Here is a 27,235-nt window from a genome sequence, read left to right on the forward strand (position 1 = left end):
GAGCAGGGGCAGGTCACTGAGTCTCAGAGAGGAGTTGGTGACATGCATTCATGTGGCCCCAATAAGCACACTGTAAATTGTTCCCAGGATGCAGGTCTGCATTTTAACCTGTTTATAGACAGTTATTTCTACTAACACGTGTTGCGCTCTTTTTTCCGGTATGTTCAGACTGAAACAGCCTTTCTTCCCTCTAGACCTACTCTCTTTAGGCTCTGGAATTTTCTGTGGTGTTCCCCTTTCTCTCCAGTCACTGAGCAGGCATGGCCTTTTCTTTCTTTCCATGGGCATGCTCACAGCACAGCTCCTCTTCTGCATCGCTCTACAGTGTAGAATTTGGAAAAGATCCTCAAGAGCAAACAGTTTCCCAGTTGCGCTTTTGGAATGTAGTCAAAGTTGCAAGCTCCAGAAACTGAGCCTAAAGTCCTTGTAACCTCACTCTGAGTTCACTGCTCTTACTGACTCCAGACAGCCTTACCAGTGATGGAAGCCTCTCTCTCACTGGCCCATAACCAACGTCTCCTGACTTCCACCCTGCTCCTTCCTGACAATTAACCGCTAACAGATGCTGAGTATGGTGATATCAGCACTCAGGAGGCTGAGGCAGGAGGTTTCCCACAAGTTTCAGCCCAGCCTAGGCTACATACATATCAAGACCTTGTCTCAAAACATAAAAACAAAAAAGAACTAACATAGTCTAGGCCTTGACCGTATTCTGGGCACTATTCAGAAGTGTTTTGTTTGTATTAAACACCACAAAGCTAAGATGGAAGACGTTATCCCTGAGTTTGAGGAAGAAACCGAGGCAAATGGCAGTCCCTGAGCCTGAATCACTGCTCTTCCCTCATCTCTGTCCTTTACTCCTCCTCCTCCCCTGCCACACACTGCCTTTTCTAGCAGCTTTTCCCACTACCCCTGCAGCCAGCTGTCCCCCTCCCCAACCCTTAGCCAGAGAATGCATCATACCATCCTTTTGTCCTGGCTTCTTGGCAATCAGTCTGTCCGTCCTGTCCTGCCTTTGTGGTTCTGTCTGGGGGCCCTGTTCCATTCCCCAACCAGCCTGAGTTGCTCCTCAGTTGACAGTGACAGAGTTTTAGACTTGTCTGTGCAACTCAGGGACCTCGCCAGGACCTGCCACACAGCAGCCTCTGGCTGGCTGGCACTTCAGCTTTCCTCTTCTACTGTCCCCGGGAGATGCGGGTCTGGAACATGGCATGGAGAGAACAGACAAGAGGCAGGAGGAAATGCATTGCTTTCCCACTGTGGGTCTCTAAAAGGAGGCAGCGGGGCCCAGTGGTGACGAGGTCCTGAGGAGCGCCACTGCCATCCCCACGTGCTTTCAGGTCAAGCCTTCAGGTTAAGCCAAGGACTCTCTGCAGGCTACAGAGAGGTGACTGGCCTCCAGACTAGAGAGCATCAAGGTCTTACCTCCATCACCACCCTAAGCACCCTGCTGGTTGCACTGGCAGCCTGAAGGAATTCCTTTCCCCACGGTCCCCTCCATTGTTTAAGAAAAGACTGCTCTTTGTTTTCTGATCTCTCTCTCTCTCTCTCTCTCTCTCTCTCTCTCTCTCTCTCTCTCTCTGTCTCTCTCTCCTCTCTCTTTCTCTGTGTTCTCATCTGTCCCATCTTTCTCCATTGGGTACTTTTCTTTTTCCTCCCTGGCCTCCTGAGTCACTAAAGTCATTTAGAGTCTAACCTCATACATGTCACTGACTTGCTGTGTCACCTTGGACAAATTAATTACTTTCCCACTGTGGGTGTCTAAAAGGAGGCAGTGGGATCCATGGGTGACGAGGTCCTGCAGAGCCCCCCCCCCCACATATGCTATACCCTTCTGTCCTCAGGGCTCCCTCTCTCTTCATCTTCTCAAGGGTCCTACTCTGACCTGACCGATACAGCGAATCTAGGACTCTGATGCTGGTCCCTGGTCCTAGCCATCCGCCTGGGCCTCCTATCCAAATTTGGCCCCAGCTCCATGTGGCCTGTCTGAGAGGCTGGCCTTAAGCCCGGCGGCAACTCCACATTTCTCTGTTTTTCCTTTTTCCCCCCCTCTTTCCCGGAGTTAACAAGAAGCAGATGTGGCTCACGATGGTTGGAGAGGTGGGGGAGGAAGGGGGAGGCTGGCCCGCCAGCCAGACGGGGAAGGGAGGGGAGAGAAGGGAGGGAGGGAAGAGGCTGGCCCGCCCCATGGTCACTCTAGTGCCTTTCAACAGCCACAGGGGCAAAGCTCTGTCATCCTTAGGATCTAGTCACCAGCGAACAGACCAGGGAGACCAGAAGAGAGCCAGCTGGAGGCAGGGGGTGGAGGCTCAGGAAGCAGCCTCGGAGAGGGGCAGGGACCAGGCACAGGAGGCCAGGGGCTGGGAGAACAGACTCCCCTCAGAAGTGCAGAAGAGGGGAGCGGAAGGAACTGAGGGAGGGACAGACAGGAGCCTGAGGAGGAAAGAGGAGGGGGAGAGAGGGGTCAGGCCCAGCAGCCAAGGAGGAGGCGTGCAGCTGGGGGCTGCAAGCAGGAAACTAGGGACAGAACTGGCTTAGTGCGCTGTCCCCTAAAGCAGCGGCATCCCCTGGAGGCTCTGGTTTGTATCAGTGCTCAGGCCGGGATGTGTCTGTGAGGGTGGGTGGCAAGGAACCCCTCACCATGGCCCTCAGCACCCTCTGGAGCTGCTATCTCTGCTGTCTGCTGACTGTAGTTACAGAGGCTGCCAGCTACCCTCCTCGGGGTTACAGCCTCTACACAGGGGGCAGTGGGGCCCTCAGTCCTGGGGGACCCCAGGCCCAGAACTCACCACGGCCTGCCAGCCGCCACAGGTAAGAGTCTGTATACTAGCCAGGGCTGGAGGCTGTGGTTGGGAAAGTCCCCAGAAGGTGGGCAGCAGGCTTAATGCAATGAAGAGGAGAGAGAGCAAGGGTGCCCACCCGCCAATGGCCTGCCCATGTGCACTTCCAGCGGGACTTTTTCCAGGGCTTCGGTTGCCTGAGGGGGATACGCTCTCACCTCTTCCCTATGGAGGCCTGCAAGTTGGGTGCCTAGGGAAACTACACAGAGAAGCGTGGACCAGAGCTTTCTGCCTGCCAGCCATGTGGCAGCCTGCTCTGGATCAGGCAGACCTTTTGTCCTTCTGTAGGCTTCCTTGGCCCGTCCACTAAAGTATAATTCTGACACTCCTCCTGTTCTGTCCCCTCTGGCTCCACGGCAGCCCACAGACTTGAAACCAGTGTGAACGGGGCCAAGAGTGCAGCACCGCAAGCCCCGGGGGGACAGAGCCCATCAGTGGCTTATTCTCTACTTAACTGTAGGCCAGACATCTGCCTGGCCCTGCTCTTCTCGTTGAGGGTGGGCGAAAGCTCGGGTGCAGTGGACTGTGTGCAAGAACCCAGTTGGTTGACTTTCACAGCTGGGGCTTGAAACAGGTCCAAAGAAGGACCCAAGGGGCTGTGAATTCTAGGGTGCCCTGGGACCTCACAGTCATGAGGACTGACTTCTCTTTGTGTGTGGGTTTGTTTTTTTTTTTTTTTTTTTTTTTTAATGTCCTTCCCGTCTTGAAAAATCTTTATCTGCTACAGTGGCACAAGGAAGTTTTGTGTGTGTGTATGTGTGTGTGTGTGTGTGTGTGTGAGAGAGAGAGAGAGAGAGAGAGAGAGAGAGAGAGAGAGAGAGAGAGAGAGAGAGAGAGAGAAAGAGAAATGGGGGTTGGGGGGCTATCCCTGCAAACGCCCTAACTTTCAACTGGTCCTCAAGGCCCCTTCATCTTTCAACCCTCCTTCAGCCTCTGGGCCCACTGGGGCTTGTGTCTTTGGTCCTTTGGCCCAGGTAGGGTTGTGCCTACAGGAACTGGTGTGCCTACGTGGTGACTCGGACAGTGAGCTGCGTCCTTGAGGATGGAGTGGAGACCTTTGTCAAGCCAGATTATCAGCCCTGTGGCTGGGGCCAGCCCCAGTGTCCCCGAAGTATCATGTGAGCCCCCAACTCTAGGGGATTGGGTACTGAATGGGAGTTGGGCAAGGACAGACAGCTGGTGACCACCTAGGGAGTGTGTGCAAAGCAGGGAGCAGGGGGGAAGACAGGAATTCAGTAAGAACCATTTTTGAGAAAATAGTCTGGTCCTGACTTGGCTAGCGAGCTACTACAGCCTTCAACCTGTTCGGCAGGTCAGCCTCAAAGAGATTAGCTCAGGGGTCCAGCTTTCAACTGAGCAAGACCATATACTAGCCAAAGAGGGAGTACAAGGTGACTGGCAGCACCAAGAGAATACAAAGCCTTCCTTTCCTCTGGCCAGGTACCGAAGCTTCCTTCGCCCTCGCTACCGAGTGGCCTACAAGACAGTGACAGACATGGAATGGCGGTGCTGTCAAGGGTATGGGGGCGATGACTGTGGAGAGGGCCCTGCTTCCGTTCTGGGTCCCGCGCCCTCCACACCACACCCCCGGCCCAGGCCCGCGCGCCCCAACCTATCTGGTTCCAGTGCAGGCAGCCACCTCAGTGGACTAGGAGGAGAAGGTGAGTCTGCAAGTTGCTAGGGAAGGGGAGATGCCGAGTGGAAAAATGTGGAGCCCAGCTGTGGAGGGAAACCTCTGTGCTCTAAACTGGGGGGAAGGTGAGCAGAACGGAGTTAATAACGTCCCTGAGATTCTGCCATGTGTTCTGCATGGTTGCGTGAATTGAGTATGTCCAGGCCAGGCACGAGGGGGCGGGGCGGGGGCGGGGAAGATTGATTGAAGGACCTAAAAAAAACGTAGAGCCGAATAAAAGAAGGCATAGAGACAGTTTGCTCACATACGCCCTCATGCGGCCAAAGGTCCTTCCTAGTCGGGAGCAGCTATGGGAGAAGAAGAAAATTCCTTTTGAGGCGCTGTCTATAGGGAAGACAGTTAAGACTACAAATCCTAGCATGCATTGCACCTGACTACAGGTCTCAGGCCCCTCCTTGGCCCCTGGAGACTGCAGATCCCAGAATGCAATGGTTCCCTGTTGCCTTTTCTTTCCTCCTGTGTGTTTGTGTTAGGCTAAGCACACCGGATGCGCGCTCTTTTCCTGCCAAAGAGATAACTGAGCTATAATTATGGAAACAGGAACTTCTGGCTGACTGGCTAGCCAGCCAGCACCCCAGCCGACTTGCTCCAAGAGCTTCTTGTTTGTCCCTGTGGTGCTATAGGGAAATGCCCAGTCATTGCTCAGTGGTATGTGAAGTACTTTCCCACATTCCCATTTTGAACCTTTTGACAGCCCTAAGAGGGAGGACACATGGTGTCATTCTCATTTCCCAGATAAGGAAACAGTTTCCAAGAAGTCACGAGGCCCTGAGGACAAGCGGAAAAGATGTGCGTTGGGTGGCTGGATGACCTAGGTTGGAAACTTGGCGTGGCCACTGGTTAAGCTTATACTCGGGGACTCCTAGCCTAATTCTTCTGGTCTCTGTTTCCTGTGCCATTAAAAGTCAAGAACATCAGCCTGGTAGAGAAGTTTTAAGAGCTGTGGTTCAAATCTGGCCTATGGGTATTTCCCCCTCCCCCCCCCCCTCCTGCCCAAATCATCCAAAGGAGAGCCAGAAGGCCCTTGACTCTTGCTGGAACTGGGGTAAGCAGGGCCTAGCCATGTATTCTGAGCTCTGAGGTCCAGCCCCTCAGGCATCCGTCTGCCTTTCTCTCTCTCTTCAGGTCCTGGTGAGTCAGAGAAAGTGCAGCAGCTAGAGCAGCAGGTGAAGAGCCTGACCAGAGAGCTGCAAGGCCTTCGAGGTGCCCTGCAGGGAATGAACGGGCGCCTGGCAGAAGATGTACAGAGGGCTGTGGAAACGGCCTTTAACGGGAGGCAGCAGCCCGCAGATGCAGCTGCCCGCCCCGGGGTGCGGGAGACCCTCAGTGAGATCCAGCAGCAGCTGCAGCTCCTAGACAACCGCGTCTCCACCCACGACCAGGAGCTCGGCCACCTAAACAACCATCATAACGGAGGCCCGGGCGGAGGCAGCAGGGCCCCTGTTCCGGTTCCTTCTGGCCCCAGTGAGGAACTGTTAAGGCAGCTGGAAAGACAGCTGCAGGAATCTTGTTCAGTGTGTCTGGCGGGACTGGATGGCTTCCGGCAGCAGCAGCAGGAGGATAGGGAGCGGCTGCGAACACTCGAGAAGCTACTATCCTCCATGGAGGAGCGGCAGCAGCAACTCGCGGGACCCGCCATGGCCAGGAGACCCCCTCAGGAATGCTGCCCCCCAGAGCTGGGTCGGCGACTGTCGGAGCTGGAGCGGAGGCTAGATGTGGTGGCCGGCTCGGTGACAGTGCTAAGTGGACGGAGAGGCTCTGAGTTGGGAGGAGCTGCAGGGCAGGGGCGCCACCCCCCAGGCTACACCAGCTTGGCCTCCCGCCTTTCCCGCCTGGAGGACCGCTTCAACTCTACGCTAGGTCCCTCAGAGGAGCGAGAGAAGGACTGGCCTGGAGGAGCAGGCAAGCTGGGCCGCTGGTTGCCTGCTGCTCCAGGACGCCTAGAAAAGCTGGAGGGCCTACTGGCCAATGTGAGCAGGGAGCTGGGTGGCCACCTAGATCTGCTGGAAGAGCAGGTGGCAGGAGCTGTGCAGGCTTGTGGACAGATCTGCTCTGGGGGTCCCGGGGAGCAGGAATCTCAGGTCAATGAGATCCTTAGTGCCTTGGAACGCAGGGTGCTGGATAGTGAGGGCCAGCTACGCTTGGTGGCCTCAGGCTTGCACAAAATGGGCGCAGCAGGGGAGGCCCAGCAGGCCATGTTGGAGGGACTGCAAGGGACCCTGGGCCGGCTTCAGGAGCGCATGGATACACAGGAGGAGACGGCTGCAGAGCTCTCGCTGCGCCTCAATCTTACAGCAGCCCAGCTAAGTCAGCTGGAGGGTCTGCTGCAAGCCCGTGGGGATGAGGGCTGTGGCGCCTGTGGCGGTGTCCAGGAGGAGCTGGGTCGCCTTCGGGATGGCGTGGAACGTTGCTCCTGTCCACTATTACCCCCGCGGGGACCTGGAGCTGGTCCAGGTGGTGGAGGACCAAGCCGTGGGCCTCTGGATGGTTTCAGTGTGTTTGGGGGCAGCTCAGGCTCAGCCCTCCAGGCCCTGCAAGGAGAGCTCTCTGAGGTCATTCTTACCTTCAGCTCCCTCAATGACTCACTGCATGAACTCCAGACCACTGTGGAGGGCCAGGGTGCTGATCTGGCTGACCTGGGGGCCACCAAGGACAGCATCATCTCCGAGATCAACAGGCTACAACAGGAGGCCACAGAGCACGTGACAGAGAGCGAGGAGCGCTTCCGGGGCCTGGAGGAGAGCCAGGCGCAGGTGGGCCAGTGCCCTAGCCTAGAGGGGCGCTTAGGCCGTCTTGAGGGAGTCTGCGAGCGACTGGACACTGTGGCAGGGGGACTACAAGGCCTGCGTGAAGGCCTTTCCAGACATGTGGCTGGGCTCTGGGATGCACTACGGGAAAGCAACAGCACCAGCCTGACACAGGCCGCCCTGCTGGAGAAGCTGCTGGGGGGCCAGGCAGGCCTGGGCAGGCGGCTTGGTGCCCTCAACAGTTCCCTGCTGCTCCTGGAAGACCGTCTGCAGCAGCTTAGCCTGAAGGACTTTACTGGTGAGAACAGAAGGCATGACAGGGGAAATCCCTTTTCAAGCCATTTCTTTTATTTTTCATTATTTATTTATTTATTTATTTATTTTTGAGACAAGGTTTCTCTGTGTAGCCTTGGCTGTCCTAGATTCACTCTGTAGACCAGGCTGGCCTCAAACTCACAGTGATCCAACTGCCTCTGCCTCCTGAGTGCTGGGATTAAAGGTGTGCAACACCACGCCCGGCTTCAAGCCATTTATCGTTCCCTTCCACCCTACGACAGGCAGCAAGGAGGTCTGATTTCATCCACCTCTTTACTCTGCCCCAATTGTAGCCCCTACTGTTTCTCGGGGGGCGGGGGGTTGAAGTGTCTCTGCAGAGAAGCTGCCAGGGTGTGGCTCCCTGCCCTCCCTCTGGTTGCTTAGCTGGGCCTTTGGGTGGAACTGGGACATGGCCTATAGTGGAATGTGGCTCTGTCAGCCAGGGACCTGGCCACAGCACACGGAACCCCACGTGCCCATCTTCCTCTGAGCCCATCCATTCCACTCATCTGCTTACGTGTGCAGCCACCACCTCTCCTGTCCGTTGGAAACTCCCTTTACGAATCTCCTTCATCTCCGTTTTGGTTTTGTTATCCTAGGACCTGCGGGCGAGGCTGGGCCCCCTGGGCCCCCTGGGCCTCCTGGGCTACAGGGGCCTCTAGGCCCTGCAGGACCTCCAGGACCTCCTGGCAAAGATGGACAAAAGGGGGCCATTGGACCACCAGGTACGTCGGGGAAGACCCTCGCTACAGCTGGGGTCGTCACTATGCTGGCATCCCAGGCGTTCTTGACTGGGAAGTAGAAAGCAGTTAAGGAGATAGAGGCGCTGAACGTCTAGCAGCGGGAAGACAGGGAGTGACTAGGGGCTGAGATGACCATTTGGCTGCTGGGATTTTGGTGTCCCTGCCATCTTACAGATTCGTGCTTAGCCTACAAGGGCTGTCTGGGGGTATGAAAAGCTCAAGAATCAGGCGGTGGTCCAGCTGCACAGCTTGGACCCCAATTGTGCTCTTTCTTCCTGGTGCCTCACTCCTGCTCGGAAACACACCTAACACGCAGAGCAGAGCAAGCTAGCAGTTTGCTGAGTGGCACAGGGAGAGAGGCCTTACTCACTGTTGCTCCCTTTCTTCCCACAGGTCCTCAAGGTGAACAGGGTAAGTTCTCATTAGACTCTGGAAGGGGAAATGAGCTTGGGCCTGAAGGAGGACAGTCCTCGAGCAGCCTGGGGACAGAAGCGGGGGCTTTATGAGCACCCATTCTTAATCTCATTCCGTCCTGTTCAGGAGTGGAGGGACTACCAGCAGCCCCCGTGCCCAGGGTGGCCTTTTCAGCTGCCCTGAGTTTGCCTCGGTCAGATCCTGGCACGGTCCCCTTCGACAGAGTCCTGCTCAACGATGGAGGCTACTACGACCCAGAGACAGGTACCCTAGGAGGGCTGGCTTGAGGAAATGGATGAGGCTGGGCAGTGCTAACACCTCATGCCTCTGCAGACAAGTACATCTTTTCACTTTGTAATTAGAAAGGCTTCTACACTCTCTGGTGAATTCTCACCGCAGTTGGCCGAGGACAGAGCAGGGAGGGGAGGAGATATTCACATCACAGATCTTTATTGGGACGGACTGCTAGATTACCGACCCGCTCCCTGCAGTAACTGCTGTGGATGCAACAGCAGATCCCCTACAGTCTAGTGGAATCACAGCATGCAACTCCACAGTCCAGGAGTGCGGTACCCACTGTCTGAGAGCCCTTCCTTGCCCAGCCACCGTCTCCCCTCCTGACTATCATCCTTGTCCCCAGGTGTATTCACTGCGCCACTGGCTGGACGCTACTTGCTGAGCGCTGTACTAACTGGACACCGGCACGAGAAAGTGGAAGCCGTGCTGTCACGCTCCAACCTGGGCGTGGCCCGTATTGACTCCGGAGGCTACGAGCCTGAGGGACTGGAGAATAAGCCTGTGGCCGAAAGTCAGCCCAGCCCTGGCGCTCTGGGCGTCTTCAGCCTCATCCTGCCACTGCAGGTCGGAGACACCGTCTGTATCGACCTGGTCATGGGCCAGCTGGCACACTCAGAGGAGCCGCTCACCATCTTCAGCGGAGCCCTGCTCTACGAGGACACAGAACTTGAACAGGTGTAGACAGGGTCGGCCCAGCCACCAAACTTACCTACACAGGCAGCAGAGCCACCTGGGTGGCTGCTCCTCACCAAGGCTGGGCCAAGTCCAGGGACCACGTCCTGCTGCGGGTCATGCATCCAGAGTGACCACTTCACACGGCGGGACACCGTGGTCTCTGGGACCTAGGCATCTCCTCTTGACTTTTGGCCTCATTGCCGTCCCCACCAGAGCCCTCTCCAGGACCCCAGCTGCGGAGCCTCGCACCCTTTGCCTCCTCAATCCTTGGGGATCCAGGGCTCTCCGAGCCCACACCACCTTACTAAACTATTCAGGAATAAAGACACTTGTTTTTGTTATTGTTTGTTTGATTGGTTGTTTTTCTACAAAACGTAGCTATTCTGCTCCAGTTCATGTTCAAGGGTAGATAAGGGACAGGGCGGGAGAAGACAGAGTCGGACGGAGGGAACCCGGCCTGGTTCTCTCTCGTAGATATCTCTCTCTCTCTCTCTCTCTCTCTCTCTCTCTCTCTCTCTCTCTCTCTCTCTTCTCTCTCTCTCTGTCTCTCTCTCTCTCTCTGTCTCTCTCGCTCTGTCTCTCTCTCTCTGTCTCTCTCTCTCTCTCTGCAAAGGGCGCCTGCAGACGCAGCCTCAGTGGCCGCCAGGGGGCGCTGGGCCAGAATCATCTCTCAGGCTGGCAGCGTTCCCCATCACGTGACGCCCGCAATCCGGCGGAGGCAGAGCCTCCACCGGGAAGGCTCGGGCTACCGCAGCTGGGTGGAGAAGGGAGCGAGAGCGTCAGTTCTCCGCCTACACAGGAGAGGTTTCTGTTGCTAGACCGAGTTAGTCGGGGTGGTCGAGGATCTGCAGAGGAGCAAGCACAGAGGGACTGGAAAGGCGATGCATTACCAGTGTGCTTTCGCTCTGCGTTAGTGGGGTTGCCCGGCACGACTCAGTCTGACAACTGAGGCGGAAAAGTGAGAGGTTCTGCCATTGGCCGAACCAGTTAACCCCTTGCAGCTGCAGGAGGAGCTCTGCAGGCGGAGGAGGAGCCAGGGTAACCCCTGAGAAATTGGAACCCTTTCCTCCAGTAGATTAGAGGCAGAGCCCAGTAGGAGTCCCCTCCGCTTGCGGGTAGGAAGCTTGGGGAAGCCGACTCATGGAAGAAAAGCAGATCCTGTGCGTGGGGCTGGTGGTGCTGGACATCATCAATGTGGTGGACAAATACCCAGAGGAGGACACGGATCGCAGGTAGGGGCGCCCAGGCCCCTCAGAGACCCCAGGGCCGCTGTCGCCCTGTCTTTGTGCCTGTCCCCCTTCCCATGCAATGAGGCAGGTGTCCAGCCTTAGAGCGCAGGTGTTCTTTGCCCGCGAAGCCTAGGGCCTCTCTGCGTGAAGACAAGAGACTGGAGGCCTTTAAAATTAAGACCCAGAAGGGGGGGCGGGGGATAGACTCATGGGTTTTTGTTGTTTTGTTTTGACGGGGTCTTGCGACAAACACTTCACTTGGATCAAGACCTAGGCTTTGGCTAGTACTATTGTTAGTTGGTCCCCATTTCAATCCTAGGACTGTGTCGATCCTCAGAATCCTCGATTTAGAGAGTGGGCTTGAAATGATTTGTCCCTCCCAAGGACACACACCTGAAAGGTGCCAGATAAATTTTTTCAGTTTCCCTACCCTCAACTCCAATGCATATATATATTGGTATTTGAGACAGGCTTTCTCTGTCTCTGTCTATTGGACTCACTTTGTAAACCAGGCTGGCCTCGAACTCACAAAGATCCACCTGCCTCTGCCTTCCAAGTACAGGGATTATCAGCATGCGCCACCACGCACGACTGCCTATGCACTTCTAATTTACTGCCTACTGCTAAAATAAAACACCGAGGTAGCTAACAGTGAGTGGCATGTGCAATTAAATCACTCAAACATTTAACAGCTCGGCGTCTGAGCCTTGCCCAGCTCAACGGCCGGCTGGCAGTGTAAGCAAAACTGAAGTCTCTCTGGGTTAGATAGGGAGAAATTTGGGTCGGGAGCCACAGCAAGCTTTTCCCTGGAGCTAAGTGACTAATGGGGTCTACTGGGAATCTCTTTACAAAGAGAGGTAAACATCTTAGAGGATGTTCTCAGAACATTCTCCGTTGTCTGGGGGAAGCCGAAGTGTCCTTTGATGGGCCTTATCTTCACTCTTGATAAGGGCCACTCCATTGTGCTGGTGCAGGCACTGCTGTGGAGCACAGCACTGGCTTTCTGCTGGTCTAGTGCCCTGGGCAATGAAGATTGTATCTTGGATATCAGTTGTCCCAGCAAAGAACTGGATGAAAGGAAGTTACAGGAGGTGGAGGCTTGGTTACTCACTGGGCTTTGGATCCAGGGAGTACTGTCCCAGGCTCCCTGGGACCTGTGAAAGCACCGTTCAGGTCCTTTCCGTAGATGAAAAAGCAGAAGATTTGGAGGAGATGAAGTGTGTTTATCAATCCACATACTTGGGGAGTGCCAGGGTTAACCCTCCGGTCTCCAAGTTCAGCATGCTGCCCTAGCTCTCCGCTGCCTTTCTGGGTCTGTCTCTGTTGCCACCCATCTCGTGGAGTTTACCTTTTGCTTTGAGTTGCTCTGTTTGCCAGAGGTTAAAGCCCTTGCCATGGGCCACAAGGACAGTGGTGAAGGCGTACAGGATATTTAGTTGTGTAGACCCAATCTGCTTACCAAGGTAGAGCCACCAATACAGTCTGATGCTCTTGGGGGATGTTAGGCAGGCTCCCTGTCTGTCTCTGTGTGTGTGTGTTTTAATTTATTTTATTTTTATGTGCATTGGTGTTTTGACTGCATGTATGTCTCTGTGAGAGGGTCAGATCCCCTGCAAGAGTAATTACAGACAGTTGTGAGCTGCCATGTGGTTGCTGGGAATCGAACCTGGGTCCTCTGGAAGAGTGGCCACTGCTCTTAACCACTGAGCCAGCGCTCCAGCCCCTGTCTCTCTTTCTCTTATTATTTTCATTCTTTCTTTTTTGTTTGTCTTGTAACACTTATTTTTTTTAAATTTTATTAATTTATTCTTATTACATCTCAATGATTATCCCATCCCTTGTATCCTCCCATTCCTCCCTCCCTCCAATTTTCCCCTTACTCCCATCCCCTATGACTGTGACTGAGGGGGACTTCCTCCCCTTTTATATGCTCATAGGGTATCAAGTCTCTTCTTGGGATTTTTTATTATTTTCATGTGTGTGAGTGTGTGCATCACATGCAGTCCTGGAGCCTGCAGAGGTCAGAAGAGCTTACTGGATTCCCTGGAACTAGAGTTAGAAATGGTTGTGAGCCACAACATGGGGTCTGGGAGTCGAACCTGGGTCTTTCGCAAGAGCCACAAGTGCTCCTAACTGCTGAGTCATCTCTCCAGCCCTCCCCCTACCTTTTTTCCTCCTCCCTTCTTTTACATGATTTATTTTTATTTTATGTGCATTGGTGTTTTGCCTGCATGCATGTCTGTGTAAAGATGTCAGATCCCCTGGACCTGGAGTTACAGACAATTGTGAGCTGCCATGTGGGTGCTGGAATTTGCCAAGCCACATCTCCAGCCCCATATTTCAGATTTACTTACTTTATGTACGAGTGTTTTCTTTGCCTGCGTGTGTATTTGCACCGCGTGTGTACCTGGCGCCTACAGAGGTGAGAAGAGGACTTTGGATGCCCTGAACTAGAGTTACGTAGGAGTGGTTGTGAGCCACCATGTGGGTGCTTGGAACCCTGGAAGAACAAGATGGCTCTCAAGCATGGAGCCATCTCTCTAGCCCTAGGCTTTCTCTTATACCAGGAAAACATGCTTATTTCAGGCTCCAAGTTCTCCAGAGACTGCATTTGAACCAGAACGTATGCAGTACCACATTCTGCTAGACTGAAGACCCCCTTCTCTTGAGCTCAGTGAAAGTCGGGAGAAGGAAGACCCTTTATCTTCCTGCTGATGGGTAGCTCCCATTCGGAAGGTGGATACTTCCGGAGGCTCCTCTGTGGGAGCTCCTTCCCTTGTTCGTCAGTTTCCTGCCCTCAGGGTGTCCCTTCCTCTGTGGACCTGTGTTTCTATTTAGCATCCCTCTTTCTGGACTCTGCTGAGTCTCCCAGAAGAGCCAGACCAAATAGGACCCAGTCCTTCCTGACACCTCAGCCCCATCTCACCCAGGGAGTCTCAGAACTTGGGGTTCGTAGACAGAGATGACCTGATAAATGGCTCCTGTCTCCCGGAGTTCATGCAGAGGAGAGCATTCCAGAAACAGATCCTTGAGCTGATCTCCTCTCCACAGTTTGACGCTTCAGCGCAGCTTTGAAGGGTTTCACTGTGAAAACCCACTGCGACTGAGGATGAGGTGACCCAGACTTAAGAGAGCCCTCAAACTGAGATGGCCCCAGCAGGTGGGTTCCTGGCTCCCTGAAAACTGGTCGATGCAACTGTGTGCTTGAACGCAGCCCAGGATGTGAGAACAGACCTCTGCCCTGCCCTCATCCCAGCTCCTTCCCAGAACGCAGCCTCCATTTAGGAAATGAGGTGAAGCTCTTGTATCATGTGGACTCCTACATAGGGGACCAGCCTGCTGAGGCTGCAGGGACTTGCTATGTGCTTTACAGGTGCTTGTCCCAGAGATGGCAACGTGGAGGCAACGCATCCAACTCCTGCACTGTCCTTTCCTTGCTTGGAGCCCGCTGTGCCTTCATGGGCTCCTTGGCCCCTGGCCATGTTGCTGAGTAAGTTTAGGAGGGCGTACCTGGCAGAGGGGTGCTTGCCTGCAGGGTATAGGGAGAGCAGAGTTGTCTGAGCCCTGGGTGGGCAGGATGGTTGGTGGGTGGTGACCCACAGGAGAGTCCCAGACTCCCCAATCCTTCTGGGGTGGCCTGTCTGCTGTTCAGTTGCTAATGTCACTCCTGTAAGGGTTCCATTTCTACAGCTGCTGCAGAGGCTGCCCACCCTCTCCTCCCTTGCTTCCTGTAGACTCTGCCTTTGTCCTTCCCATGTCTCTTATCCTGGCTGTGTTTGAGGTAAAAGGCAGTTAGGGACATGCTGTCTCCTTCCCCACCTCAGGGGTGTCCAGCATCCATGGATGAAGGCTCACAGTTGAGGATTAGGGTAACTGCTCACTGTCTTCACTGTAAGCACTAAGAATACACTCCTTGGGACATCCTGGGGTCACATGTTAACACTGGGTCCCAAACCCATTGGCTCTGGAGGCTGCTGTCCACAAGTGACCCACGAGCCTTCTCCGTGTCAACTTCTGCAAGGACACAAGAGCCCTTTGACTCCTGGCACTGTCAACTCAGCACACACTTATCAGGAGGTGTGGCCCACACTTTGCCCACTGTGGGCACGCTGTAGACTGCCAGGTTGCTGGACTGTAAAACACAGCCCTTTGAACCCTAGTTTGAGGGGGCTGTTACCAGCCAAATTCCCAGTCTTGGTGAACTGGAACAGAACTAACAGAGTGAGAGACCTTGTCCTGGAGATGGGACAGTACTTCCTGCCTAGGTGGAAGCAGGGCCCTGGTCCTTCCTTAGGATGGCCAAGTCTCCTGTACGGAGCAATCACATTGATGGGTGAGCCCTTCAGACTTCTCTCTCTGCATTCAGCAAACATTTCATATCCCAGGCACCATGGGTGCAGAAAGTCAGTTAGCAAAGCAAACCATATTTCTAATGCTTTGGGGGTGGGGGTACTATCAAGGGACCTTTGAGTTGTCCAGTCAAGGGATGATGCACTGTGTGGGTGCCTACAACTCGGCCCGTCCTAGGTGCTGCTTACAGAAAGGGAGTTCTGCTCATAGTGAGAAACCCCAGGAAGGCTGGGTTGCTGGGCAGTTTCCCGGCAGGAGGTGGGACCAGCTTCCTTGCTTTCCTGCTGGCCTGATCTTGAAGTGGATGACCCTAGAGGGCACGATGTGAAACCATACTGGATCAGCCCCATATTTAGTGACCCCCCACAACTGCACCAAGTCATTGCCCGTAGGGGTTAGCCCAGCTCTTAGAAGATGGTAACAAACAGGTCCCCTAAGCAACACCACTTCCTGACTGATCAGACCGGAGGAAATGTAAGATGAGAGACATGGCAAGGTTGGAAGAGACACCCCCAGAAATCATCGGGCCACGAGGACAAACACATAGAGGGCAGCTGGAAGGGGTGCAGAGTATCACCTTGGTGATTAATCATTAATTCTGCCTGGGTCTTGCACGAACCAGGCCATAGTACCCACACACATTTAGTTCAAAGGGATTCAGGCTCAAGCCTTAAATCTACCCGTGTCTAGCTTTAAGGGTTGGGGCAAAGCTTTCTAGTGTGAACTGGACTGAGACAGACCTGGAATGTTCTGTTCGCTCCTACTTCTCTGATGTCCAGGCTCTGCCACCTCCTGTGACAAGACTGAGATTGCTAGTTCCCTTTGACTTCCCTCTGCTTACCCCCGCTGCCTTTTCAGGGTCCCTGGTGGCCCTATATCTGTTCTAGTCCCCCCAAACTCTTGCCAGACTGCTCTTCTGGGTTACTCCACCCCGGCAGCTTTGTCCTAGATGACCTACGCCAGCATTCTGTGGACCTACGCTATTTGGTCCTCCAGACTGAGGGCTCCATCCCTACTTCTACTGTCATCATCAATGAGGCCAGTGGGAGCCGCACCATCCTGCACGCCTACAGGTTTGTAAGCCGGTCTGCGCTCTGTCAGCTGCTGCTGCTGCGGTCACTACACTCTGAGGACAGGACCCCTCTTCTCTCAGAGGCCCATGAGCTCCAGTGCACCCTTCCCACTCCTGGGGGAGGCCTACGCTATGTGTAGCCCTAACCTGTGTCTCCTTGCCTTCCCCCTGGCTCGGGTCCCTCCCTCAAAGCTTCCTGGTGGCTGACTTCAGGCGGAGGGGTGTGGATGTGTCTCAAGTGGCCTGGCAGAGCCAGGGAGATACTCCTTGCTCTTGCTGCATCGTCAACAACTCCAACGGCTCCCGTACTATTATACTCTATGACACGTAAGGGCCCCTTGGCCTTGCCTCACCACAACCCACCAATCAGTGCTCTTTCTCACCACTGGGCAAACCAACTGCTCTCCATCCATGGCTCCTCTACACCAGAAATTGTCCCCATGCCAAACTGCTTGGTAATTTTTGAATTGTTTTTCAATTAGGGGAGAAGTGAGGTGGGAAGGGGTCGGCCCTCGCCTGCTTGGTAATTTGCCCTTGACCATTCAAGGGTGGGCAGGCAGGTCTGTAAAAACTGTAATTGATGACATGATTATTTCATAATTAGTCAATTGGTGGCTTGGGTCCGGGTGTGTGGAAATGGGAGACAACCCATAGAAAGCCTTGGTGGCCTAAGGGACCCACTGAGACTTCTAGGGTCCATCCCAGGGTTTCAAGCCTGCAGCATGGCATCAAGGAGCTGAGGTTTGGTCCCCTCCAAAGGGGGCTGTTTATCTCAGAAGTGAGTGGGCATTGACATACTAGAAGTGACTTCCAGATGAGACTATCTTTGTCAACTATCTGTTAGGCAAGTGATAATTGGCAGCAACTCTGATCAAGGACATACACATGGTACGCTCAGGCAGGGAGAGGAGGCACTAAGGACAAATGTTCACTGCCCTCTGGCCTGGGTCCAGGCATATTCACATACAGAACTCCAACTACAAAAGGCCCAAGAGACTAAGGACTTTTAGCCTTGTGTGGTGATGGGAAAGCAGCCCCAGAAAGGCCCACGCTACCAGTGAAGTGGACGGAAGGTTCCACAGCACTACAGAGAGGACATACGCTGTGCAGCCAAGGAATGTTGAAGCCAACACTTTTCTGGGTTCCATACCTAGCTGAGCCAAACATAAACTCTTCTTCAGAATGCCAGCGTTGACCTTAGGGATAAAGTGGGGAGCCCAACTCAAGACAGGATATTCTGTCACTGGCAAGCTCCCAAACTAAGAGAATGTGATTAAAGACACCATTCAGGGCAGCCTTGGATTTTGTAGTTCCCTAGGCCACTGCATGTTGGGAGCTGTGTGCTCCCAGCGAAGGTCCTTCTGGGAAGTGTAGTCTCTTTGCCTGTTAGCACATTCTGTGGCATGTGGTTTCCAAGGAACGTGGAGCTAGCCTCCTGTCACTTGTTGCACTTGTATTAATCCTTAGATAATGTCACCCACCCACCCCCCAACTCAAAAATGGCACCTCACCCTTGGGCTCAGAGCCCTGCGCTTCCCAGTTTCCTGCCATGCTGCTGGTGTCGCTACTAGGCAGAGGGGTCTCCAGCCGTCAGAGATCCTGGCTGTGGCTGACTCCCTTTTTTCCTTTCCATCTTGTGATATAGAAATCTGCCAGATGTGTCTGCTAAGGACTTTGAGAAGGTTGATCTGACTCGGTTCAAGTGGATCCACATTGAGGCAAGGCCTTCCCTACCTGTGTTTCTAGGGGGTTAGCCTGCACGGTCAGCCTCTTCTGTGAGTCCTCAGAGCCATGCGGTGTGATAGGGATGATGAACAGCCCTCCCTCATCCCTCTCCACCCTTCCTTACATTTTCCCATGAAGAAACTGAGGCCCGGAAAGATGGGGAGACACAGCAACATTTAGGCACAGACAGCAGCGGGCAGAAGACCCCCTTTTTTGTGTTAAGGCTACCTTTTTCATGGAATCTGCCTCTGCTGACTTCTTTCGCTTCTGGGGAAACAGGAAGGAGAGGGCCTGAAGGGAATTAGAACTTTCTTTCCACGGGAGAAGCTTTGGAATCCAGCTGGGACTTAAACCCAGGGTTCCAATCCTAGTCTTAGTGTTGCATATTCAGGTCTGTTTTCATCTCCTCTTCACCTTCCTCTTCTTTCCCCTGCTCACCTCTTCCCTCGCTCCCTTCTTTGTTCTCTCTCTCTCTCTCTCTCTGTTTTTTGTTTGTTTGGTTTTTTTTTTGACAGGGTTGGACTATGTAGACCAGGCTGTCCTTGAACTCACGGAGATCTGACTGACTCAGTCTCCCAAGTGCTGGGATTAAAGGCATGCGCCATCATGCCCAGCCTTTGCTTCCTCGCTTCTTTTTCTGCCCACTGCCTTTCTAGGGTCTTGCTGTGTAGCCCAGAATTCACAGTCTTCCTTTTTCAACCCCCGCCCCAAGCACTGTGGTCGCAGGCATATAGGTCCAGCGCTGTGGCTGCAGGCATGTAGGTCCAGCATCTTTCATTCCTCACTCTCATTGGCCAAATGAAACATTTGGCCGATAAAGTCTCCAAGGTCCATGACAATCGTAGAATTATGCAGCTCCAAAGGGGTTCCAGCCCGTCTTCCTCCAACCCATCTCCCTCCCCAGCCAGAGTTCCATCAGGGAGGAAAGCAGGACCTCTTTATCAGCGGGGCCCTGAGCTGCCCTGTCCTGCCCCCAGGGCCGGAACGCGTCAGAACAGGTGAAGATGCTGCAGCGGATAGAACTGTATAACGCCTCCCAGCCTCTGCCGCACAAGGTCCGGGTGTCGGTGGAGATAGAGAAGCCCCGGGAGGAGCTCTTCCAGCTGTTCAGCCATGGCGAGGTGGTAAGTGCCCTGCAGCTTCTCTCTCTATCTCTAGCTAACTGGGTTCTTAGGAAAAGGAGAGAGGACCCGAGCTCTGCCCACCAGGCTCTGAGCAACAGCTTGGCGGCTCCCAGATGGCGACAGCTCCTGAACTGTGGTAGCCAGAGGTGGCCCAGAAGTAGAAGTTTCTTTTTCAGGTTAAGTACATAGGAACGAGGATGGACAGAGCTCAGACAGCTGTGGGCATTTCCTTGTTTTGCTCTCCTCAGCCTTGCCCTCTCCAAAATGAAGAAGGGAACGAATCCGTTCTCTGAGGTTACTTGTCAGATTAAAGTATGGTCCTAGCCCAGCCATGCTGACCTGGCTACTTCCCAGCCCTGGCAGCTCCTGGGCCATCTTTGTCCTAAGGTCGACTCTTTCATGGTGACTTTCTTTCTCTCTCCTCCACCTGGGACCCCCTAACTAGGATCAGAAGTGCCACCTCAACTCCCCTCTCCTGCCCAGCTATTGGCTGATCAGCTCTTTATTAACCAATCAGAGATGATGGAGAAGGACTTTTACACAATATTGAGACAGGAGACTGCGGCCAGATCTTTGGGCACAGAAATCAGCCTCTGAACACACAGCGCACAAAACCATCCCCCAGCAGTTACTAGTTTGGTTTTTTTTTTCCCCCTACTTAGGTGGCAGGTTGTGAGAGGCAGTAGCAATGACAGGAGAGTGGGGAGACTTGTATAAGGAAAATGTCAACAGGGCTGTGTGGAAAGGGAATTTAGGCTATGATCCTGGTAACACTGCTAAGGCTGGTTGGACACTGTCCAGATGTGGTTTGTTGGCCTTGGTGCCCAATTGAAAAAACATGACAGGTTGAGCCCCACTCCCCCAGAAACTATTCTAGGGACTCTAACTTGAAGCCACTGTGGAGAGAGCCTTATTTTGCAGATGAATAAACTCACTCTGAAGGGCTTGGCTTTGTGGGGAGCAGACAAGAAACAAAACTCAACCTGGTTTGATTTCACCCCAAGATGACACTCCAGGCTCTTTCTTGTTGTTTGTTTTGTTTTTTCTAGACATGGTTTCTCTGTTTAGCCTTGGCTGTCCTGGACTTACCATGCAAACCAAGCTGGCCTCAAACTCACAGAGATCCACCTGCGCACACCTTTAATCCCAAGTGCTGGGATTAAAGGTGTGTGCCACCACTCCCGGCTCTTTCTCAGTTTTGAATTCCCTCATCCTAGACTAAAAACACCGGGTCTGCAGGGTCACAATTCACAAGGCTGTATTTTGTCACAGCTTAAGCAAACATAAAATGTGTTCCTTGGGGACAGCAAGATGCCATGCTGAGGGGGTTTATGCGACTGCGTTGGAGAAGTTGTGCTAGAACCCGGAGGTAGCACCCGGCTGTTGGTAGCGAGTGACTCGTTAGAGATGGCTGCCAGTCTCTCTTTCACTGCCCACAGGTGTTTGTCAGCAAAGATGTGGCCAAGCACCTGGGGTTCCAGTCAGCAGCAGAGGCCCTGAGGGGGTTATACAGTCGTGTGAAGAAAGGGTGAGTGGGGAGGCCAAGAAGGGGCCTGAGGGGTCTGGGGGATGAAGTGGACTAACACTGATCTGAATGGGCCTTACAGGGCTACGCTTGTCTGTGCCTGGGCTGAGGAGGGCGCCGATGCCCTGGGCCCTGATGGCCAGCTGCTGCACTCGGATGCCTTCCCACCGCCCCGAGTCGTAGACACTCTAGGAGCTGGAGACACCTTCAATGCCTCTGTCATCTTCAGCCTCTCGAAGGGTGAGCCCATCAGCATGGGATGGGGCAAGGTCGGGCCTGTCCCTGTCCTGAACACCGGGCTGACCCTGCTACTTGTCTCTTCTCCAGGAAATAGCATGCAGGAGGCCCTGAGATTTGGATGCCAGGTAGCTGGCAAGAAATGTGGCTTGCAGGGCTTTGATGGCATTGTGTGAGAGGTGTGTGAGTGGGTGGTGAGAGGCACCAGCTCAACTCCTCAAAGGCTGACACCAATTGCTTGCCTGCCATCGCCTTCTCCGTGTAACCCAGCCTGGCACCCGGCTGCCCTATTCCCTGGGCAGGTGTAGGCTGTGGAAAGGACTGTGCCTGTGTCCGTGTTTCTGTATACCTCCATCTCCACTCTGCAGAAACTCGGAGCAAATAAATCTTCCTCTGAGCCAGCCTTTTCTGTCCGAGTGATTTTTGTTCATTGTTTTTTTGTTTTTTCTGTTTGAGATAGGGTCTGGTTGTGCAGCCCAGGTTGGTCACTGTACTGGTTGTTTTTGTGTGTCCATTTGACACAAGTGAGAGTCATCAGAGAGGAAGGAGCCTCAGTTGAGAAATGCCTCCATAAGATCCAGCTGTAAGGCACTTTCTCAATAGTGATCAATGGGGGAGGGCCCCAGTCCCTGGTGGGTGGGGCCATCTCTGGGCTAGTGGTCCTGGGTCCTCTAAGAAAACAGGTTTGAGCAAGCCATGTAGAGCAAGCCAGGAAGCAGCACCCCTCCATGGCCTCCGCATCAGCTCCTGCCTCCAGGTCCCTGCCCTGCTTGAGTTCCTGTCCTGGCTTCCTCCAGTGATGTAGAAATGTAAGCCAAACAAGCCCTTTCCTCCCCAGGTTGCTTTTTGGTCATGGTGTTTTGTCACAGCAATAGAAACTAAAACGGTCATGAACTTGAAGTCCTCCTGTTTCAGCTCCCTGCGTTGGGAACACAGGCCCGGCTCATTTGTCTTTCTTGGTGTTCACACTGCTCTGGTTGAGATTCCTGAGGCTTTGGCCCTACAGCTCTCCCCACCCCCTCCCCCCTCTCCTTCAAATTAGCCCCACCCACCAGCCCAGAGAAGCTGCGTTATTGAAACAGCTGGCATCAGCCGTCCTTGGAAGTCTCATCCCAGCCAGGAAGGACAGCCCTGTCCCCTCTAGAACACAGCAAGAGAATAAAGCTGTCCAGGCTCTAATCGGTGTGGACTATGTGGTGGCCAGGTGGTCAGCGAGCCTGCTTTCTGGGTCCGTGAGTCTTTGTCCAAAACTACTTTTTTTTCCCATGGGTTTCCTGGGAACCTAAAAGTCCTCGGAGCCTACTTTTAGTCAGGTTGGTGCCTCAGCTACAATGTAACCTGACAGAGAGCAATGTTGTTTCTAGAGTTTCTGTCCTGACTTCCTTCAATGATGTACAAGTCTCAGCCAAATACGCCTGTGACATGTCAGGATCAGGTTCTGATGGGAGATGTGGGACAATGGGACAAAAGCATGAGCTTCCTTGTCACGCAGACCTGAGTTAAAATAAGTTATTTAATTAGGTGTTTGCCCCCTTGGGAAGCATTGCTTAACTCCATCATCTTCAGCTTCCCGTCTGCCAGATGGAGTTGATTTTTTGGTTTGGTCATAGAATTATTGTGAGGATAAAGCCCAGGTAAAATATTATATTAAAATATCATCCTGGTGCTGGGTGGTGGTGGCACAGGCCTTTAATCCCAGCACTTGGGAGGCAGAGGCAGGCGGATCTCTGAGCTCAAGGCCAGCCTGGTCTACAGAGTGAGTTCCGGGACAACTAGAGCTACATGGAGAAACCCTGTCTCGAACCCCTCCTCCCCCCTAAAAAAAAGTCAGTCTGGTTCTCAGGAGAAGGAGGAGGAAGAGAAGAAAGAGAGAAAATGGTTATTAACGCTGTCACTAGGAGTGGGGAATGACAAAGGGGCGTGGCGGGGGGGCCATCTGTCTGCCTTGAGCTACAAGGGAGCACAGGTCTGAACGCTGAGTCAGGGAGGCTGAGGGGAGGGGGCGTCCAGAATGTTTGTGCTCCCATGGCAGACTAAGTTTCCTTTCTTGGTTTGGTTTTTTTAAAACAGGGCTTCTCTGTGTGGCCCTGGCTGTTTTGGAATTCACTTTAGACCAGGCTGCCTCTTTCTCTCTGCTGGGATTAAAGGCATGCGCCACCACTGAGCTTTCACTCCACCCCCACCCCCACCCCCAAGCCCCTGTGGTCCAAGGGGAAGGACCCGGACAAGGACACAGGACTATGAAGACAAAGTCATTCTGTTCTTTATTGGTCGTGTGGGGCCTGACAGCAGCTTTCTCAGCTTAGGGTCTCCCTGAGCTGCAGAGAATGCCCTGCTTCCTACCGAGGCCTTTTATTCCCTCATCAAGACAGGCTCTTATAAAGTTCCCAGACAACCTTCGGACGTGCTATATAGCCTAGGCTAGCCTGGAGCTCTCAATCTTTCTGCTATAGCCTCCCAAGTTCTGGGATTACAGGCTTGTACCACCATGTCAGGAGTGGCCCGAAGCCCAACGTATTCGCCCGGCCCTCCATGCTTCTGCTTCGCACTGAGATTCTGAGGGAAATGAGACGGAGTCGTCTAGTTTATATCTCGTCATTCTCCAGCTGAATACTATGAGCCTCGACCTCATTTGGAGTGTTAATGGTCTCTAATGTTTCCACCAGCAGCTCTTTGGCTTGCCCTTCATTGTCCTTGCTCTCTGCCTGTGGCTCGGCATCCTCTCTGGGGCTGGGGACATCTCCTTCAGCCTCTGCCTGTCCCCTAGCCTCACCTTCAGCCCCTAGCTGATGCCCAGCCTCCTGTACAGGCTCCAGGGACTCTCCTTTGGCCTCTACCTGGCCCCTGGTTTCTTCTTTGGTCCCCAGGGATTGCTGGGTTTCTGCTTGCAGTGGACTGTTGGCCAAAAGCCTTCCGGCAGGCTGTGGCTCCTGGAGAGCTGGGGGAGGGGATCCTATGTGCTTGGGGGCCTCGCCTGGGAAGTTGATGAGCTCGGCAGGGGTCATGAGCCCATCTCCATCCAGGTCCTGGGTTGCAAGCACCATGTCTACTACCAGGATCACCTGTGGAAACAGTTACCATAGATACGTTCAGGAGCCCAGCCCCCTCCCCAACACCCTCCGCTCTGCCCCCATAGGATCTGAGCTTCCTTTTTTCTGGGGAGTCTTATCACAAATCATGGCTCAGAGGTTAAGAGCACTAGTGGCTCTTCCAGGGGTCCTGAGTTAAATTCCTAGTAACCACATGGTGGCTCACAACTATCTATAATGTGATCTAGTGCCCTCTTCTGGCCTGCAAGGGGGAGGGGAGAGAGAGAGAGAGAGAGAGAGAGAGAGAGAGAGAGACAGAGAGAGAGAGACAGAGAGAGAAGAAGAAAGTTTTAAAAGAAAATGATAGAAAGGATCAAAGCACCAGGCTCGGTGACTCACAACTCTGGGAAGCAGAGAAAGGTGGGCCTCCATGAATTCAAGGCCAGCCTGGTCTACAGAGAAACAGTGTCTCAAACAAACAAACAAACAAACAAAAAAAGAAACGAAAAAAAGAAAGAGAAAGGAAGGAAAGGAGGGAGAGAGAGGGAGACCAAAGCACGGTTCTCATAGCTCCCAGCAGCGCTTACCGGGTTGATGGGAAAGTGTGCGGCTTCAGGGGCCAGAGCTGCTGTCAGCATAGACAAGAGTTCCAGCCCATCCAGCTGTCTGTTCTGGTCATAGTCATGTAGAGCAAAGAGGTAGAGCAGGACTAGGAAGGGGAATCTGGGTCAGAGACGGCAGGAACCCACAGGGCAGCCAGCAAACAGCCCCAGTTCCGTTCCCAGGAGGTGCCCAGCCCCAGTGCCCAGCACCAGCCCCTCACCTTGCTCCCGGTCCATGTGCTCCGGATCCTCAGCCATCTTCTCTAGTCCCTTGAGGTAATTCTGCAGGCGTCTGTGGAAAACATGGCACATCAGCCAGGAGAGTCCTGCCTGTGACCCAAGACCTGACCAGTTAGTACTTACTAAAAGCCCCGCACCCCCACCCTGCTCACTCACCGTAGCTGCTCAGGGCCTGGCTGGAAGGGGTTGGCCATGAGCTCCTGTTGCACATCAGGGTCCGGCCTAGAACAGAGAGAGAAACATCAGCCCATAGCTTAGCAGCCACTCGGCAGATTTCTCCAAGGGAGTTGTTGCTCCAAATCCCCAGCAAAGGCTGTATGGGAAAAGCTCTTTGGGTGTCATTGGAAACAGAACCTAACTTCCTAATGCTGTTTTCACAGCTCAGGTGCCTTAGTTAACTTTAGAAAACCCAAAGAAGGGACTGGCGAGATGTCTCGGTGGTTAAAAGTGCTTGCTGCTCATTGGAACCCGAGTTCAATTCTAAACGTCCATATGAGGTGGCTCACTTATCTTTAACTTCTTCCTCAGGGGAACCTAACCCCTTCCTCTAGATCCTGCAGGCATCCCCATACTCACGCACACACAGACATATGCATGTAAGTAAACATAGAATTAAAAAGAAAAAAAGAAGGGCTGGAGAGATGGCTCAGAGGTTAAGAGCACTGACTGCTCTTCCAGAGGTCCTGAGTTCAATTCCCAGAAACCACATCGTGGCTCACAACCATCTGTAATGTGATCTGATGTCCTCTTCTGGCCTGTAGGTGTACATGCAGGCGGAGCACTGTATACATAGTAATAAATAAATACAATCTTAAAAAAGAAAAAGAAAAAAAGAAAATGCCTAGTGAGGTTGAGGCCACCATGGCAGACACACACTAAAGGCCCATGACCGTGGTCCAGTGCGTATCAAGACATAACGGCTTCCTGTGATCTCTCTTCTTCAATGGTAGGATTGAAGAGCAGGCCTCAGGCTAAGGCTGGTGGTAATGCCCAGGTCCCTACAGACCCATGCTGCTGCGTGACACATCATCACCTCTTCCTTTTTTCTTTCTTCCTTCCTTCCTTTTTCCTTTCTTCCTTCCTTCCTTTTTTCTCTTTCTTTCTTTTTTTTTAATTTTTAAAAAAGATTTACTTATTTACAGTGTTTTGCCCACATTACATGTAACCTATGTGCCAGAAGAGGGCACCAGATCTCTTTATAGATGGTTGTGAGCCACCATGTGGTTGCTGGGAATTGAACTCAGGACCTGTGGAAGAGCAGTTAGTGCTCTTAACCTCTGAGCCATCTCTCCAGTCTACCTCATCCTTCTTTCTTTCTTTCTTTCTTTCTTTCTTTCTTTCTTTCTTTCTTTCTTTTGAGACAGGGTCTCTCTGTATAGCCTTGGCTGTCCTGGACTCACTCTGTAGACCAGGCTGGCCTCGAACTCACAGTGATCCGCCTGCCTCTGCCTCCCAAGTTCTGGGGCTAAAGACGTGCGCCACCACGCCACCTCATCCTTTTTCAAGCAGAGGGTATCGATGGCAGTCCAGACTTTAAGTCTGCCTAAGGCCTCAAAACGTTATTCCTACTTCTGCATGTGGCTACTGTTTGCCCACATCCGCCTAGAGTGGCAGAACTGACAGGAGGTGTTGCAGACACTTCAGTCACCGTTGCCAGCTCCAAGGCTGCCCCAGCATCACTCTCTCTCATTTCCATGATCCTGCTGCAGTACTGGCCGTAGGAAAGTAGTTCTAGTAAGTCAGAGATGGTAAGATGATGGTCCCTGTTTCTTTGTTATTCCTGATTCTAAGATGACAGTCCCTGCTCCAGCTTCTAGCTTCCTTCTGATGCTTCATACCAGTGTAGAGCTCAACTCTTGGCTGCAAAGCGGTCTTCAAACATGCACTAAGTTCCTACTTGTGGCATTCTGATAATCAGAAGGCAGGAAGTCGGGGTCCTGAACAGAGAAATGAAGGAGGCTACATTGCTGCAAGCTCCTGGCTCCCTAGAGTCCTGACATCTTTTCAGAACTCTCCCTACCCCAGTCCTGCCCTCTTAATCCTCTTACCTTGCAGCTCCATCCTTGGGAGCTGCTTGACCCAAAGGGAGCAGCAATAGTGGCAGCATCAACACTTGCATCAGTCTCCGGAACATCCTTCTGGAGACTGGAGCTAGGAACAGAATCAGGAAGTCAGGGGCAGGGGTCAGTTGGATCAGACAGAAATGACTTTCCTCCTTGCATGTGGGAACATGCAGAACAGAAGAAAGGACGCCTGCATGGAACTTTGCTTGAGATAAGTCCTGCACATAAGAAAATATAGAAATCCTGCCCTGATGGGAGGCAGTGTGGGAGGTAGCTCTGGCTGTGATGGCTCACTGGCACTGCTTAAGTATGTCT

The 27,235-nt window shown here is 53.3% G+C and overlaps 3 protein-coding genes across 5 annotated transcripts; 2 read left to right on the plus strand and 1 right to left on the minus strand.

Moving 5' to 3' along the window:
* The first annotated feature begins 2,190 nt into the window (after positions 1-2,190).
* Positions 2,191-10,074, plus strand: Emilin1 (elastin microfibril interfacer 1). Of its 2 annotated transcripts, none has more exons than XM_051139898.1 (8): positions 2,191-2,811; positions 3,833-3,958; positions 4,281-4,501; positions 5,659-7,578; positions 8,195-8,320; positions 8,732-8,749; positions 8,879-9,016; positions 9,393-10,073. In XM_051139898.1, the coding sequence occupies exons 1-8, from the start codon at positions 2,642-2,644 to the stop codon at positions 9,728-9,730; spliced, it is 3,057 nt and encodes a 1,018-aa protein (XP_050995855.1). In that variant the 5' UTR covers positions 2,191-2,641; the 3' UTR covers positions 9,731-10,073. The 2 variants fall into 2 exon arrangements, with proteins under 2 accessions (XP_050995855.1, XP_050995916.1); XM_051139959.1 differs by having other exon boundaries at positions 2,678-2,811; positions 3,771-3,958; positions 9,393-10,074.
* A 404-nt stretch (positions 10,075-10,478) lies between these two features.
* Khk (ketohexokinase) lies at positions 10,479-21,384 on the plus strand. Of its 2 annotated transcripts, XM_051140049.1 has the most exons (9): positions 10,479-10,956; positions 14,327-14,443; positions 16,242-16,376; positions 16,568-16,702; positions 18,021-18,093; positions 19,078-19,224; positions 20,664-20,752; positions 20,832-20,989; positions 21,077-21,384. In XM_051140049.1, exons 1-9 carry the CDS (start codon positions 10,865-10,867, stop codon positions 21,160-21,162), a joined length of 1,032 nt encoding a protein of 343 aa, XP_050996006.1. In that variant the 5' UTR covers positions 10,479-10,864; the 3' UTR covers positions 21,163-21,384. The 2 variants fall into 2 exon arrangements, with proteins under 2 accessions (XP_050996006.1, XP_050996089.1); XM_051140132.1 differs by lacking the exon at positions 16,242-16,376 and having other exon boundaries at positions 10,482-10,956.
* Positions 21,385-23,495: 2,111 nt separating this feature from the next.
* On the minus strand, positions 23,496-27,029 carry Cgref1 (cell growth regulator with EF-hand domain 1). The gene is made up of 5 exons (XM_051153350.1): positions 26,906-27,029; positions 25,014-25,079; positions 24,839-24,909; positions 24,603-24,724; positions 23,496-24,048 (listed from the first exon to the last, which is right to left on the minus strand). The coding sequence occupies exons 1-5, from the start codon at positions 26,989-26,991 to the stop codon at positions 23,572-23,574; spliced, it is 822 nt and encodes a 273-aa protein (XP_051009307.1). The 5' UTR covers positions 26,992-27,029; the 3' UTR covers positions 23,496-23,571.
* Positions 27,030-27,235: the final 206 nt, after the last annotated feature.

Source organism: Acomys russatus, chromosome 1, assembly GCF_903995435.1.
Source record: "Acomys russatus chromosome 1, mAcoRus1.1, whole genome shotgun sequence".
In the NCBI taxonomy this organism is placed as follows: Eukaryota; Metazoa; Chordata; class Mammalia; order Rodentia; family Muridae; genus Acomys; species Acomys russatus.

Excerpts from the sequence above, each read along its gene's own strand:
- Emilin1 (XM_051139898.1), top strand. The coding sequence starts at position 2,642 with ATGGCCCTCAGCACCCTCTGGAGCTGCTATCTCTGCTGTCTGCTGACT. Across the intron at positions 2,812-3,832 it reads CGGCCTGCCAGCCGCCACAG|GAACTGGTGTGCCTACGTGG; the intron begins GTAAGAGTCTGT and ends TTGTGCCTACAG. Across the intron at positions 9,017-9,392 it reads CTACTACGACCCAGAGACAG|GTGTATTCACTGCGCCACTG; the intron begins GTACCCTAGGAG and ends CCTTGTCCCCAG.
- Khk (XM_051140049.1), top strand. The coding sequence starts at position 10,865 with ATGGAAGAAAAGCAGATCCTGTGCGTGGGGCTGGTGGTGCTGGACATC. Across the intron at positions 14,444-16,241 it reads GCCCCTGGCCATGTTGCTGA|CTTTGTCCTAGATGACCTAC; the intron begins GTAAGTTTAGGA and ends CCACCCCGGCAG. Across the intron at positions 18,094-19,077 it reads TCAAGTGGATCCACATTGAG|GGCCGGAACGCGTCAGAACA; the intron begins GCAAGGCCTTCC and ends TCCTGCCCCCAG.
- Cgref1 (XM_051153350.1), bottom strand. The coding sequence starts at position 26,991 with ATGTTCCGGAGACTGATGCAAGTGTTGATGCTGCCACTATTGCTGCTC. Across the intron at positions 24,725-24,838 it reads GCACATGGACCGGGAGCAAG|TCCTGCTCTACCTCTTTGCT; the intron begins GTGAGGGGCTGG and ends TCCCCTTCCTAG. Across the intron at positions 24,049-24,602 it reads CACACTTTCCCATCAACCCG|GTGATCCTGGTAGTAGACAT; the intron begins GTAAGCGCTGCT and ends CTGTTTCCACAG.